Source organism: Chrysochloris asiatica, unplaced genomic scaffold (assembly GCF_000296735.1).
Source record: "Chrysochloris asiatica unplaced genomic scaffold, ChrAsi1.0 scaffold00014, whole genome shotgun sequence".
Lineage (NCBI taxonomy): Eukaryota > Metazoa > Chordata > Mammalia > Afrosoricida > Chrysochloridae > Chrysochloris > Chrysochloris asiatica.
Window position 1 is genome coordinate 15,428,561 of NW_006408532.1, and position 15,230 is coordinate 15,443,790.

The 15,230-nt window shown below is 39.3% G+C and overlaps 1 protein-coding gene across 1 annotated transcript in view; it reads right to left on the bottom strand.

The window, feature by feature from the left end:
- The window catches only part of TRPM3 (transient receptor potential cation channel, subfamily M, member 3), an 805,178-nt gene that overhangs the window by 76,928 nt on the left and 713,020 nt on the right, over nt 1-15,230 (bottom strand). The window contains 1 exon segment of the mRNA XM_006834915.1: nt 3,445-3,619. Coding sequence (XP_006834978.1) covers nt 3,445-3,619 — 175 coding nt within the window.

A 15,230-nucleotide genomic window follows, 5' to 3' on the forward strand; every position in this document is an offset into this window, starting at 1 on the left:
TATATATATAGAGAGAGAGAGAGAGAGAGAGAGAGAATCTTGGTGTGGTGCTGTGGGTTAATGCGCTGGACTGCAAAGTCAGTTTGCACCACAAGGTTGGTGGTTCAAAGTTACCAGCCACTCCTCTGAAATCCTATACAGGATTCTATACAGGTTCCTATGGGTCTCAACTGACTCGATGGCACTTAAAAACAGCAATATATATAAAACATAGGCACCTAAATACATGGGACCATTTGGAAAAAAGCAATATAGCACAAACCAAAACAAAGAATAACAGTAAATTCAATTCCCATTAATTGAATGGGGGTATTTGGCTAATGTTCCAAGGTAGACTTGATCATCATAGTTCCATCCCCAGCTTCATTATCTTCTGCTTTCAATCACATTTCTGCACTCCTCTCTTCCCCATACAGCAAATACATAGTTTTTTTCAGCCTCAACAAGCAATTTAGATTAATGTGGGCCAATCATTCATGTTAGTCCAATTCAGTTCAAAGGTGAAAAGGATCTAAGTTTTTCTGTGATTTTTACAATGACTCTATTTTTTCAGTTTTTCCTGAGCACATTTGGAAAGTAACCTTACAAGTCTCATTCTAGCTTCTTTGGCCCCATTGATAGTCTCTGTGTTTAGGACAAGCTGTAGAAAAGCTGATGAAACGTATTCAATAATCTGTAGTTAGGGAACGTTGCCTCTCAGAAGTAAGGAAATGAAAACTGTTTTCCCTTCTGAGGTGGAAGACTGAAGTTAATCGTCCACCCAAGGGCCCCATTATATACACCCAGGTACATCCATTCCAATTCAGAAAAGGATTGTTCTCCCACATATGAAATGGGTTCAGCAATATTGACATTCATAACAGAAAGAGTTAGATATGGAACGCGTGCACTGCATTAGAGATGGTTGCTCTGGGAAGGGGTGTTTGGATGAGCAGCGCTTGGAGAGGCCCACACAGGGCATATCCACAGGATGGGTTTGGCAGGCCCTGGGCAGGGCCGTGGGTCCAGGTGGATATGAGATCCGATCAGCCTGAATACATGCTTCACAAACCAACCTGGACACTGCACAGAGAAGAGCAAGACACCGTAGGGAAGCTGGAATGATTTGTGCCTTTCTCAAATAGCTTGGTACTTGAGTCTCCTTGGCACTCCTGAATGATGGGAAGAGATGGTCACCCAATCCCAACTGGGCCCATCCAGTGTCATAACATGAAATCCAAATCAGTTAGAGGACTGAGATGTCCAATGACCATGGCCAAATGTCATGACAAATTTGGGGGCAGCCTTCTAAACTCATTTGAGAAAGGACAAACACTGTTGAGCACTCTAGACAGAAAACTGGCTGATTTAGCTTAGAACAATGGGGAGAGTGCTACTGAAGGCAATTTCAGGATATAAAAAAGGAAGGTAGTGGTTGGGGGAAGAGAGTCACAAAGGTTGAATCCATTCAGGGTTAGACTAGTGATATATTGGGATTTGGGGTAGAAATTTATTCACACACGCATAGAACACTGCAGATCTAATTAACAGTGAAGGAAATCTATTTTCATACTTCACTCACACAAAACACTACTCTTCTGTCTCAGGGGGGGTTTCAAGTTCTAAACTACAATCAGCCCTTCTTTTAGAATAACAATAATAAATCCTCTGATTCAGCCAGATGGTGGTGTTTGTTGCACTAGGCTGGGTTCATAGTACAACATCAATAAATGGCCACTTGTAGAGGGACAGACAGAATCCCATTTATAAAACATACCTACACCTCCCTCCTTCTCCCACCCCAAGATGTTGTACTGTCAGAACACCCTTGAGGTCTTCATTTGGCAAAAGAAAGGAAAATCAGAAATGGCAAAATAATGGAGCTAAGTGGAAAAGCACTTTCTTATGGAGGAAAACGGCACATTTAATTCCAAAGGGAAATGATCATTGGTGGGCTTTTTAGGTGTTGTTTTGTCTTTAGGGATCCTTTGCAGAGAGGACCTCAAGAGGATGCTGCCTCATCACTGGAGAGCTGTCTTGGTGAAGGTTACACATTGCCACCCCAAGACATTACAATTGGTACATAGAGTTAACATTCTGTCTCAGTGAATTGGCTGAGTCTTGTGAAATGAATATTCGTTCCAATTAGGTGTTCCAAAAAGACTTGCTTGCCTCAGATAACTCATTTTGAGAAGGAAAGGATTTTTTTTTTCAAACTCTATCAAGGAAGTGAAGATGATGTAGTATGTTCTGTTGCCAGCATGCGTACATACTCTCTTTGCAGACCTGGGACTCCTTCTTAGGTGATTGGTCGTTACTTTCCTGGTGCCAGCCTGCACAGGTGGGGTGCTGTTGGGGGTGGGGGAATAGGAAAAGGTGTGTGCTGACTAGTCTCTGCTCTTGCTCATAATAAAGCTATACTACCTGGTTAGATAACACTAATCCATTCCCACAGTCCAGGGCTCAGACGGCTGGCCTGTCAGCAAAAAAAAAAATTTTTTAATGTTAATTCAACAATGTTGGAGGGATGTTATTTCTAGAGAAAAACTCCTCAGGGAAAATGAGAAATAGTTGCTCCTGAGATGCAACTCCTCCACACGAAAAGATGTTTCTTTCCTGATACGCTCTTCCCTGATAATTTCCCAATGCCTGGTATGTCTTGACATTTGGTCCAAATAAAACCTGGAGAGGCTACTGGGATGCAGCTATTTCCAAGCTCAATAAATTATTGTTCATTCTAGAGCACTAGCACCTATCAGGGAGCAAAACTTCAGGGCTCTGCTGGTGCTTGTTTCCCACCCTGAATCACTTCATGATATAGACACTATTTTTCCCTGGCATTTACAGCAAGTGACTCAGTTTATGACCTGAGGCATTTTCCATACTTCCAGGCAATGAATACTAGCTTCCTATGAGTCTCAATAGCACATAATTTAAGACAGTGGGAAAGGGAATTAGACAATAGTTTCCAGTGCAAAGAAAACAACTGCAGATGTTTGCCCTCACTCTGAATTTGGATGGTGAAATTAAGAATTGTTTATGTGTTTCAAAGTCAAACCCAAAGATTTTTATATTTTAGAGAATGAGGGCTGTGTTAGAGGTGGGAGTAGTGGCAGATGTATTCCTGATAGTGAAAGATTCAACACATGGCCTTGGGATTTTAAATCCCAAAGGCATTTAAATTTTTAAAAATATGATTCATTTCTTGATCAAATTTGGCATGCTGGATGTCAATTTGTGTCACATGGAGGACATACCTGAAGAAACACCTGAAGATGACTTTGCTAAAATGATATATTCACCATCTGTAATTGTTGTTTTGTTTTTCCTCCAAGATAGCAAGCTAGGAATCAGTCCTCTATCTTGAGCCATTTATTGAGAACAAATAAATGAACTTGGAAAAGACACGACCCAATTGAAGTTAAATACCTGACTTTGGTGTATGAGAATCATAAACTTGCTTACGGTCTATCTGGTCTGCAAACACTTCCCCATAAATCATCCAGTAGGGCATGTAGAAGATGTTCTTGGCCAATTTCCATGACGGCTCCTCGTTGGGAAAGAGGATGGCTTGCCTTGCGACCCCAAAGCTCATCAGCACCACCAGCATGATAATGACAAAGTACATCATGTCTATCATCTGGAAAGGGTGGGGAAGCAGAGGGAGAAACAAAAGAAAACCCACATAACTGAGTGTTTCCATGAATACTATGTGACTTTGATGGAAGGAGGCTCACCTTCTGTAGTGCTGATAAAGAAAGTTATGATCAGAAAAGAGGACACTAGAATATCGAAGGCAAGCTCCACAGAATCAGATCAATAATTAAAAAAAAAACATTCCAAAAATGTCACACAGAATGGAACCTTTTCATTGTTGTTTATGGGACCCAGGCATGTTTAGATCTCTTTTTCTCTGTTCCTAGGGAGACAACTGCCTTCCTTATGTATCTTTCTTCTTAGCAATTGAGATAATTGAACTACTTCAAGGACTACTGCAGTGGTATATAGTTCCTTTCTAAGCTCGGAAAGGCTAATGACGAGTTGGAAAGTTCAAGGCCATAATTACTTGTGAACAAAGCTAGGAAAAACCAAATATCCAGGATATCTGATCTTATTCTTGTGGTCCTGCATCTATTGCATAAACCAGCCTCTCAAAAAAACTACTCTTTTTGTACTTACTTCTCCTGCAAGATACCCAATCAGCCACAGAGAGTATTTTCTTGGGTATTAGAATCTTATAGCCTAATGACCTATATTTGTACTTGCTGTTGACATGCTGGATTTTCATCTTGAAAAGTTTATGAAATTCCCTGAGCTTTTCCACCATCTCATCCCACAGATGTAGTCCATTTGATTTCTGTGTATGCCATCTGGTGAGGTTCGTGTATAGTCACCTTTTATGTTCTTTTAAAAAAGGTATTTGCAAAGGTTGAAAACAAGGTCATTAAGAAGACAAGAATGAAGGAAAAGACCAAAATGGATGTCAAATGAGATTCTTAAACTTGCTCTCCAGCGTAGAGATGCTAGCACAAATGGAAGAAATGAGGAAATAAAAAAGCTGACCAGAAAATTTCAAAGGTCAGCTCAAGAAGACAGAATCAAATATTATAATGAAATGTGCAACCAATGGTAGTTAGAAAACCAAAAGGGAAGAACACACTCAGCATTTCTTAAGCTGAAAGAACTAAACAAAAAATTCAAGCCTCAACTTGAAATATTGAAGGACTCCATGGGCAAAATATTAAATGATGCAGAAAGCATCAAAAGATGGAAGAAATAAGCAGAGTCACTGTATCAAAAAGACATGGTTGATGTTCAACCATTTCAAGAGATAGCATATAATCTAAAGCCAATGATACTGAAGGAAGAAGCCAAAGGTGCACTGAAGGCATTAGCAAAAAACAAGGTTCCAGGAATTTGGTGGAATATAAATTGAAATCTTTCAACAAATTGATGTAGCACTGGAGGCTGTATCATGCCAAGAAATCTGAGACAGCTCCATGGTCAAATGATTTGAAGTGATCCATATTTGTGCCCATTCCATAGAGGGGTGACACAATAGAATGTGGAAATCACCTAACAGTATCATTAATATCACATGCAAGTAAGGTTTTGCTAAAGAAAATTCATAAATACTCAACAGTACATTCACAGAGAACTGCCAGAAGTTCAAGCCAGATTCAGATGAGGACATGGAACGCGGGATATCACTGTTGATGTCAGATAGATCTTGGCTGAAAGCAGAGAATACCAGAGAGATGTTTACTTATGCTTTATTGACTATGCAAAGGCTTTGACTGTATGGATCATGACAAGCTATGGACAACATAGCAGACAATGAGCATTTCACAGCATTTAAATGTACTCATGAAGAACCTGTACATAGAGCAAGGGGAAGTTATTCAAACAGAACAAGGGAACATTGAATGGTTCAAAATTGGGAAAGGTGTGTGACAGGGTGTATTCTTTCACCATACTTATTCAATTTTTATGATAAGCAAATAATCCAAGATGCTGGATTATATGAAGAAGAATATGGCATCAGGATTGTAGGAAGACTCATTAACAACATGTGATATGCAGATGATGCAACATTGTTTGCTGAAAGTGAAGACAACTTAAATGCTTACTGCTGAACATAAAGCATCACAGCTTTCAGTATGGGTTGCACTTCAATGCGAAGAAAACTAAAATCTTCACCACTGGACCAATAAATAACTTCATGATAAATGGATAAAAGACTGAAGTTGCCAAAAATTTCATTTTGCTTGGATTTACTATCAACATTCATTGAAGTAGCAGTCAAGAAATCAAAAGGTGTATTGAATTAGGCAAATTAGGCTACACAAGACCTCTTTAAAATGTTCAAGAGCAAACAGGTAAATGTAAGGACTATGGTGTGCCTGATGCAAGCCATGGCATCTTCAGTAACCTCATATGCATGTGAAAGTTGGACAGTGAATAAGGAAGACTACAGAAGAATTGATGCATTTTAGTTATGATGTTGGAGAAGAATATTAAAAGTACCAAAAGGAAGACATTCAGGCAGCCAACAAACATATGAAGAAATGTTCATGATCGTTAGTCATTAGAAAGATGCAAATCAAAACAACAATGTGATATCATCTCACACCAGCAATAACAATGAAGCTCAAAAAAACTAGAGGACATAAATGCTAGTGAGGGTGTGGAGAGACTGGGACCCTCCTACGTTACTGGTGGTATTGCAAAATGGTTCAACCACTCTGGGAAACAGTGTGGTGCTTCCTCAGAAAGCTGGATCTAGAAATACCTTATGATCCAGCAATTCCTCTACTTGGTATTGATCCACAGAAATGCAAGCCATAACACGAGTAGATACATGCACACCAATGTTCATAGCAGCACTATTTGCAATAACAAAAAGATGGAAACAGTCTAAGTGCCCATCAATGGAAGAATGGATAAACAAACAATGGAATATTATGCTACCTTGAAGAATAACAAGGAAGCTGCAAGCCACCACATAACATGGATGAACCTTGAGGACATTATGCTGAGTGGAATTAGCCAGTCACAAAAGGAGAAATACTACATAAGACCATTATTGTGAAAGCTTAAGAAAAAATACCCACACTAAAAGGGAAGAAAAAAAACTTTGTTGATTGGGGGGTTGGGGAAGTGTGTGAAGGGAGGGAGAGGAAGTTAGAGGCAGAGTAGGGGATAGACACATGATAGTTCGGGTGGGGGCAATACACAAGAAGTGGGGCGAGAATGGAAGAACAAGGTAGATAGGAGAACAGTTAGGCAGGTTTGCATAAGCTAAAGGAGACAGAGGTAAATAGTGATGTATGCTCAACCTTGAAACAACAGGGCTCTGTGATACAGGGTTTGAGGCATAGTCTGAACTTGTAAAAGAGGGGAAATAATGTTAAGATGCTTGACAGTCTTATGAATCTTGGTTTCCCTTGCCTACTATTGCAAAATAGACAGTTGTGGGGAGAGAAAGAAATTGCCAGAAACATGATTATTGAAAACTTGTGAGCCAGTCTTCAGCCTGTAATTGATTGGAATACCTAAAAGGGGTGCTAGAACTTGCCCAGTGAAAGGAGTTTCTTGCAGAGCCTTTGTAGTATATAAGACCTTAGGTGGAATCCTGATACCCATCCATAATCTTCTGAGGTGGGAAATTTCCACTTGAAAAGACAAGCAGATCAGCCTGGAACAGCTAAAGGAACAGAAGATACTTCTTGAAAGAAAGACCAGTGGGGGAAAAAAAAAAAAAAAAAACAGCAGTCTGATTGATTACTACAAGAACAAGCAAGTTGTCTGCAGGGGAGCCATCAAGGCAAGCAATCAAGTCCCTTCAGGGTAAACTCCCTTCCAAGACTGAAACTCAAAGGGAATTCAGGAGCAGACATGTAATCTTGCTGGCGGCCACATTGGTCTACTGATGAGGGGACATGGGGGAAAAGCAGCATGAAGATGTGGATTGAGTCTGACCAACAGACTCCTGCCAACCTGGAGTACGGTGAGACCTGGGGACTCCTGAGCCCATGGACAAGGACATAGCCACAGAGGGCTAGAGCAGAGAGTGAAGCATCCAGCTGATATGAAGTGAGGGGAGATGCACAGGAATGCCAATACTTGTACATAGCACCCATTTGACCTAGCTTCAATGGCTGGATGATCAGAACTCAACTAGAGGAAGAAAGAAAAGAAGACAAAAATTTTTTTTCTTGATAAAGAAAAACAAATGTAATTCACTACAATTTGATGAACTTGACCTATACTTATGGATGGAGTAGCTTAAAATACCAATCAAGAGGGAGAGCGGGACCCTACCCAGAGAAGCAGTGATGCCTGAAATGGAGGCAGAGATGATGACGTGGAGCGATGGAGCAGCTGGAGACTTAAGATCCAGAGAGGGAGCGCGACTGTGTGCTGAAGACCTGGGGGTACGGGGAAAGGATTGCAGGGTATACCCCTTGGTTGGTTGATGATGCATGGAGGGGATTGTAACCATGGCAATGAGACAATATACGATAGAATGAATGTAAAACTAATGTTCTCCCATGTAAACTATCACATAATTCCCAATAAAACATTTAAGAAAAAAGAAAGAAAGAAACACAGGGAGGAAGTTGCAAAACATGGTGCATGGACGGGATTGCAATCATTAAGATGAAACAAAGTGTATGATATGCTGAATGTAAAACTGATAATCTTCACTGTAAACCTTCACTGAATTCACAATAAAAAGCTTTTTAAAATGAAAAAAAAAAAAAAAGAGGGAAGGAATCTTCAAAGCAAGGATCATTCCTATCCCCTCTGTACACAGGGTTGATAGGGATGGGCAACTTGGACATTGGCTACCTAAAATGAGGGGGCTATAAAGGCATGAAGTGACTGGCTTACAAGATTTCAAGAGGGAGCTTAGTTTCAGAGGGTGCGGGGGAAGGTAGAAGCTCCACTAAGTGGTTTTCAACTTATCTAGATGGGGCTGGTGAAAGGAGATGGGAACAGGACTCTTGCAGTTCAATAGTGAGTGATTGTTTTCATGATTGATTGCAATTGTTGCAACTGTAAAGGTAGATATTTTGTAGCAAAAAGAGGAGTGGTTGATCTTGCAGTCCAGGAGTAGAGGACCCTGGGACCATAAAGGGAGAAGAGTGGTAGCTGAGTGTGGGACCCTATTCAGAGAAGCAGCAATGCCAGAGATGGAGACAGAGATGATGATGTGGAAAGATCAGACTCTAGACTGATGGAGGAAGAGGGACTGTGGGCTGGAGGCTCGGGGCCAGGCTTGCAGGATATGCCTTTTGAGTATTTGAATGATTGTATATTCCTGAATGTTTGGGTGTACATCCTCCCCCACCAAAAAAAAAACCACCCACAAAAAAACAAAAACCAGAGGGAATAGAAGCAAATACTGCTGAATGATGAAGGGGATTATAATTATTACAACGAAACAAAATACAATAGGATGAGTGTAAAACTGATGTTCTCCCATGTAAACTACCACTCAATTCACAATAAAAACTTAAAAAAAAAAAAAAAAAAGTACCATGAATTGCTAGAAGAACAAACAAATCTGTGTTGAAAGAGGTACAACCAGAATGCTCTTTAGAAGCCAGGATGGCGAGACTTTGTGTCTCATACTTCAGACACACTATCAGGAAGGACCAGTCCCTAATGAAGGATATCATGCTTGGTGATGTGGAGGATCAGCAAAAGAGAAGACCCCCAATGAGACAGATTGGCACAGTGGCAGTAACAATGGGCTCAATGTTAACAATGAGTGTGAGGATGTTGCAGGACTTGGCAGTATTTCCTTCTGTTGTGCATAAGGTGGCTATGATTCGGTACCGAGTTGATGGTACCTAACAACAACAACATTCTAGTTCAATGTCATCTTGTTCCTCTTTATTCCTTTCTTCTTTTGGGGGGGCGGGGCTTTAAAACGGGATCTGCTTCTCATAATCCAATATGACTTTCTGTTACCATGCAAAACACATGAGGATACAGTGACTGTTTTTTTTTACCTGACAGAACTCATTACCTCCTTCATTTAAAAGCACAGCTCACTAATTTTGGATACAAGATAGGTATGTTTCCCAGGCTAGGTTTATCATGGCAACTCATTCACCCCTTGGCAACAGTTATAGGAGGCAGGCATATGGTATACCATAGGCCAATTGGATTCTTTCTTTGGATTTTCTTCAAATGAAGATCACTTTTCCTCTCTAAAATGATATGAATTTAGAGTGCCTTAGGCTAGGGTGAACTTGATTTGACTGAATGAAGCAGATATGCACAAGAAAGACAGATATCTGACAGCATTTGAGCTCCTTGTTACTATAGCCCCCTAAGGCCAGTTCCCTCCTCTCCTTCTATAAATCAGCACGTTCCTTGTAGGTTTAACCAGTTGCAGATTGTTTTCTATCCCTTGTATCAAATCATCAGATACAAAAGACTATTTTCTCTTGGATACCAAACTTCCTGAAGGGATATGCATCCACAAAGAAAGACAAATAATAATTTAATTGATGATAATGGAAGCGTTCAATAAGCATCTTTTAAAAGAACACATTCAATGGTAACTATTTTGCATGATTAGGTTTCAAACTTTACCTGCATGCCTTAGGACCCTCAGGTTCCAATGTGGTGGTTGTGTGCCACCAAGTCAGTTCCAACTCATAAAGATCCTGTATCTAGGGTTTCCAAGGCTGTTAATCTTTACAGGAGCAGAAAGCCTTATCTTTCCAGAGGAGGGACTTGTAGATTCGAATCGCTGAGCTTGCAGTTTGAATCGCTTGTAATCCATCCACTACACTAACAAGGCTCACTGTATATATTAGGTCAATTAATCAATTTTCAAGGAAATTTCTAAATCTACTTCACAAATATTGTGTGACTTTGAAACTAAATATGACTTTTAAAATTTGACATTCATTCTTATTTGTTCATTGTCTTTAACAATATATGTTAGTTAATATTTCTTTCACAGCTTAGTGGTAGCAGATCTCTCCTAAAGCAAGCAAGCTGACTGAGTTGAAACAGTTTTATAGGAAACATGGGTCTGTTTTTCATTTTCTCTTGCTCTCTCTCTCTCTTTTTTTTTTTGTATCAATCAATCATCATTTATTTATAAAAAGTTCAATCAATGTAATAACACTAATATTATGATTATTTAGACTAATTAAAAGATGGATGGGGCAGGAAAGGTAGTACTCATGAGAGTCAGAAGCTACTTTGGCTCAAGAAAACTCAGTCAGTGGATATATCAATTTTCAAATTTAATTTATCTGGACTTGTTTCTCTAGGATTGATTGTGTTATTTACCCAAAGGATCAAAACAATTATTCAAAAAGAAGAAACACTCGTTCCAAACACTCAACTTCAAATATTTAAAAAATGTCTTAATTTCCATACCAATACCATAATCCATATGAATACCATACTCTTCTAGAGTAGAATACAGAAATAGAGCATTATTTGTGAGAATTGAGTCTGGCTACATTCATTTATAAAAGCCAAGTTATCTCATTGACTCAATATTAAGAGAGCAGATAACACCATATCTTTATATTTTATAATAGTCAATATCTTTATATTTTACAATAGTCCTTCTAGAGGGAAGAGTATATACTGTGTTACGTTATACATGTGTCTGACTGCCTAGATTTTCATCTTAGTTATGCTAACTAGCTGAACTAAGAAGAAAACCTTAGACATGTAGTTTACCCTTGGTGTGTACATTTATGAAACAGGGACAACAATAACACCATTTTATATTATTCTTATAAGGATTACATGAGATGTATGTAAAATATTTAACATGGTAGCTTCTCATAATATTATTGCTATTATTTGTGCAAATTGGGTCTGGCTACATTTGTTTGTAAAGCCAACTTATCTCATTGACTCAATATTAAGAGATTTATATTTATAATTATTATAAATATTATTAGAGTTGGAAGGAGTTCAGATTGTGGAGTCAAATAGACATAAGTTTGAATCCTGTCTTTGCCCCGGTTGAGCCTCAGTATATTCAATTGTTCCATGAAGACAATACTATCTACTTCACAGGATTGGAAGGAAATGGCACATCTGACATGACACCTGGCACATAGTAAATGGTCACTATTGTTGTTGCTTTTATTCTGGACTATGAAAGCGAGCTTAGTATGACACTTGTTGTTGTTGTTGTTAAGTGCCGTCGAGTCGGTTCCGACCCATAGCGACCCCATACAGGGTTTCCGAGGCTGTAAATCTTTACGGGAGCAGAACGCCTCATCTTTCTCCCGCGGTGCAGCTGGTAGTTTCGAACTGCTGACCTTAAGGTTCGCAGCCCGATTCGTAACCACTACGCTAGTATGACACTTAGAGATTTCCATTTAGAAATGGAATATGGTGAAAAGGGGTCAGAATTCTGTTAAGTGATCCTGGGACCTGCAATTCAGCTGGAATTGTACTGAGTTTACAGGTTTTCTGCGCTGTGAGGCATCTGATGCGCTATTTATTTTATAACATAGATACTCACAGAGTCAATTTCAGAATGGGCTCCTTATCAGTACTGTATTTGGGAATCCTAGCAACTGTCGGTCCCTAGAGAGTTATTGTCTGTGCAACATTAGGAACACATAGAACAGGAACTTCCTGATATCAAAGGGCTTTTGAAATAATCACACGTGGGCGTGTCTTGGTGAGTTGCCATCTTGGCGGTCCATCTTGTTTATTGATAAATTCTATATGCATATTTTATCTACCTTCTAGATCAGTGCTCTAGTATTACCCTAATTATCCTAAAGATTCCATGAAATAGAAGCAACATCTCCAAATACAGTCATTTTCTACTTATGCTTGACTGATAAATGAAGTCATTCATAAATTAGAAGAGAAAATGCAGTAAGCCTCTTTGCCCACTCATTAGTAAGACTAAGGATTAGTCAAAGACTGAGGATTAGTCAAAACTAAGGATAATTATGCCATTATTCAAATGACAGACGTGGATTTTAAAAATAATCTTGCAATGCTGATATAAATTTAACTATTTCAAGAACTCAAATATAGCCTATCCATTTTAAAAGAAATATATTTAGTTTGTTTGGGTCTTTTCAGTTTTTATTTATTGTTTGAAATACAGCCAGGAAAGAATGAGTTAGAAGAATCAACTAATCAGATTATGGAATTGTCTACTATACTTGTTCTCAACAGACAGTGATTTTGTCCTTCTCCCCCTCCCCCAGAGAACATTTGGCAATGTCTACAGACATTTTTAAGGAGCTCTGGTAGCGTAGTGGTTACGAATCGGGCTGCGAACCTTAAGGTCAGCGGTTCGAAACTACCAGCCGCTCCGCAGGAGAAAAATGAGGCTTTCTACTCCCGTAAAGATTTACACCCTCAGAAACCCTGTACAGGGTCGCTATGGGTCGGAAACGACTCGATGGCACATAATAACATAACAACAGACATTTTTGGAGTTCTGCTGTGGCCTGTAGGAAAAACACTGGAGTGCTAACCGAAAGATCGGCAGTTCAAACCCACCAGCTGCTCTTTGGAAACTCTATACAGGTTTGCTATGGGTCAGAACTGACTTGAGGGCACTTATTATGTGCCATGGAGTCGGTTCCAACTCATAGCAACCCTGCACAGGGTTTCTGAGGCTGTAAATATGGGAGCAGAAAGCCTCATCTTTCTCCCACGGAACAGCTGGTAGTTTCAAACTGCTGACCCTGAGGTTAGCAGCCCGATTTGTAAGCACTACACTACTAGAACTCCTTAACAATTATCAACCACCTACTATGACAACCAAAATGAAGTTGTCAAAGACTTCATTTTGCTTGACTCCATTATACGAACTCATGGAAGCAGCAGTCAAAAAAAAAAAAAATCAAATGGCATACTGCATTTGACAAATCTACTGCACAAGACCTCTTTAAAGTGTTCAAGAGCAAAGATGTCAGTTTGAGAACTAAGGTGTACCTGATTCAAACCATAGTATCTTCAGTAATCTTATATGGAAGTGAAAGTTGGACACTGAATAAGGAAGATCGTAGAAGAATTGATGCATTTGAGTTTGGTGTTGGAGGAGAATATTAAAAGTACCAAGGACTGCCAAAAGAACAAATAAATCTGTGATGGAAGAAATGCATCCAGAATGCTCCTTAGGATCCAGGATGGCAACACTTTGTCTCTCATACTTCAGACATATTGCCAGGAGGCACCAGTCTTTGGAAAAAGATATCATGCTTGGTATAGAGGAGGGTCAACGGAAAAGAGAAAGTCCCCAAAGAGATGGACTGGCACAGTGGCAGCAGCAATGGATTCATGCTTAACACCAATTGTGAGGAAGGCGCAGGATCTGGCAGTGTTTCATTCTGTTGTGCATAGGGTTGCTATGAGTTGGAAACAACTGGACGGCCCCTAACAACAACAACAACTATGAGCCAGACTCTTGAGTTGATCATTTAACATGTGTTATTTCTAATCACCACAACAAAACTACAAGGCATGCATTTATTATTTCTACTTCAGCTATGAATAAACTGAATTTCAGAGAGGCTAAAGGAATTGCTCTTATAAAAGATGACTATACATATGGACCTCACCAGATGGAATACAGAGAAATCAAATTAATTATATCTGTGGAAGAGCTCCATATCATCAACCAAAACAAGGACAGAAGCAGACTGTGGAACAGACCATCAATTGCTCATATACAAGTTCAGGCTCTAGATGAAGTAAATTAAAACAAGCCCATGAGAGCCAAAATGTGACCTTGAACATATCCCACCTGAATTTAGAGATCATCTCAAGAACAGATTTGATGAATTAGACACTAATGACCGAAGACCAGAAGAGTTGTGTGAAGACATCAAGAATATCATACAGGAAGAAAGCAAAAAGTCATTAAGAAGAAAAGAAAGACAAAAGAGGCTGTCAGAAGAGACATCCAAAGTTCCGCAACTTGCTCTCCAGCATAGAGATGCTAAAGAAAATGGAAGAAATGATTAGGTAAAAGAGCTGAATAGAAAATTTCAAAGGGCAGCTAAAGAAGACAAAGCCAAATATTATAAGAAAATGTGCAAAGATCTGGAGTTAGAAAACCAAAAGGAAATAACACACTGAGCATTTCTGAAACTGAGGGAACTGACAAAAAAAATTCAAGCCTCAACTTGAAATACTGAAGGATTACGTGGGCAACCTACTGAATTAATGCAGAAAGCATGAAAAGAAGACTGAAGAAATACAGTCACTGTATCAAAAAGAAATGGTCAATGTTCAACCATTACAAGAGGTAATATATAATCAAGAACCAATGATACTGAAAGAAGGAGTCAAAGGTGTGCTGAAGGCATTGGCAAAGAACACAGTTCCAAAAATTTGTGGAATACAAATTGAAATTTTTCCAGCAACTGATGCAGCACTGGGGGCACTCTATGCCAAGAAACTTGGGAGAGAGTTACCTAGCCTACTTACTGGGAAAGATCTGTATTTGCGCCCATTCCAAAGAGAGGGGACCTAGCGGAATGCAGAAATCATTGCACAATATCATCAATAGTGCATGCAAGTAAAATTTTGCTAAAGATAATTCAAAAACAGCTGCAACAGTACATTGACAGAGAACTGCCAGAGGTTTAAGCCAGATTCAGAGGAGGATGTGGAATGAAGGATATCATTGTTGACATCAGGTGGATCTTGGCTGAAAGCAGAGAATATCAGAAAGATGTGTACTTGTGTTTTATTGACTATGCAAATACATTTGA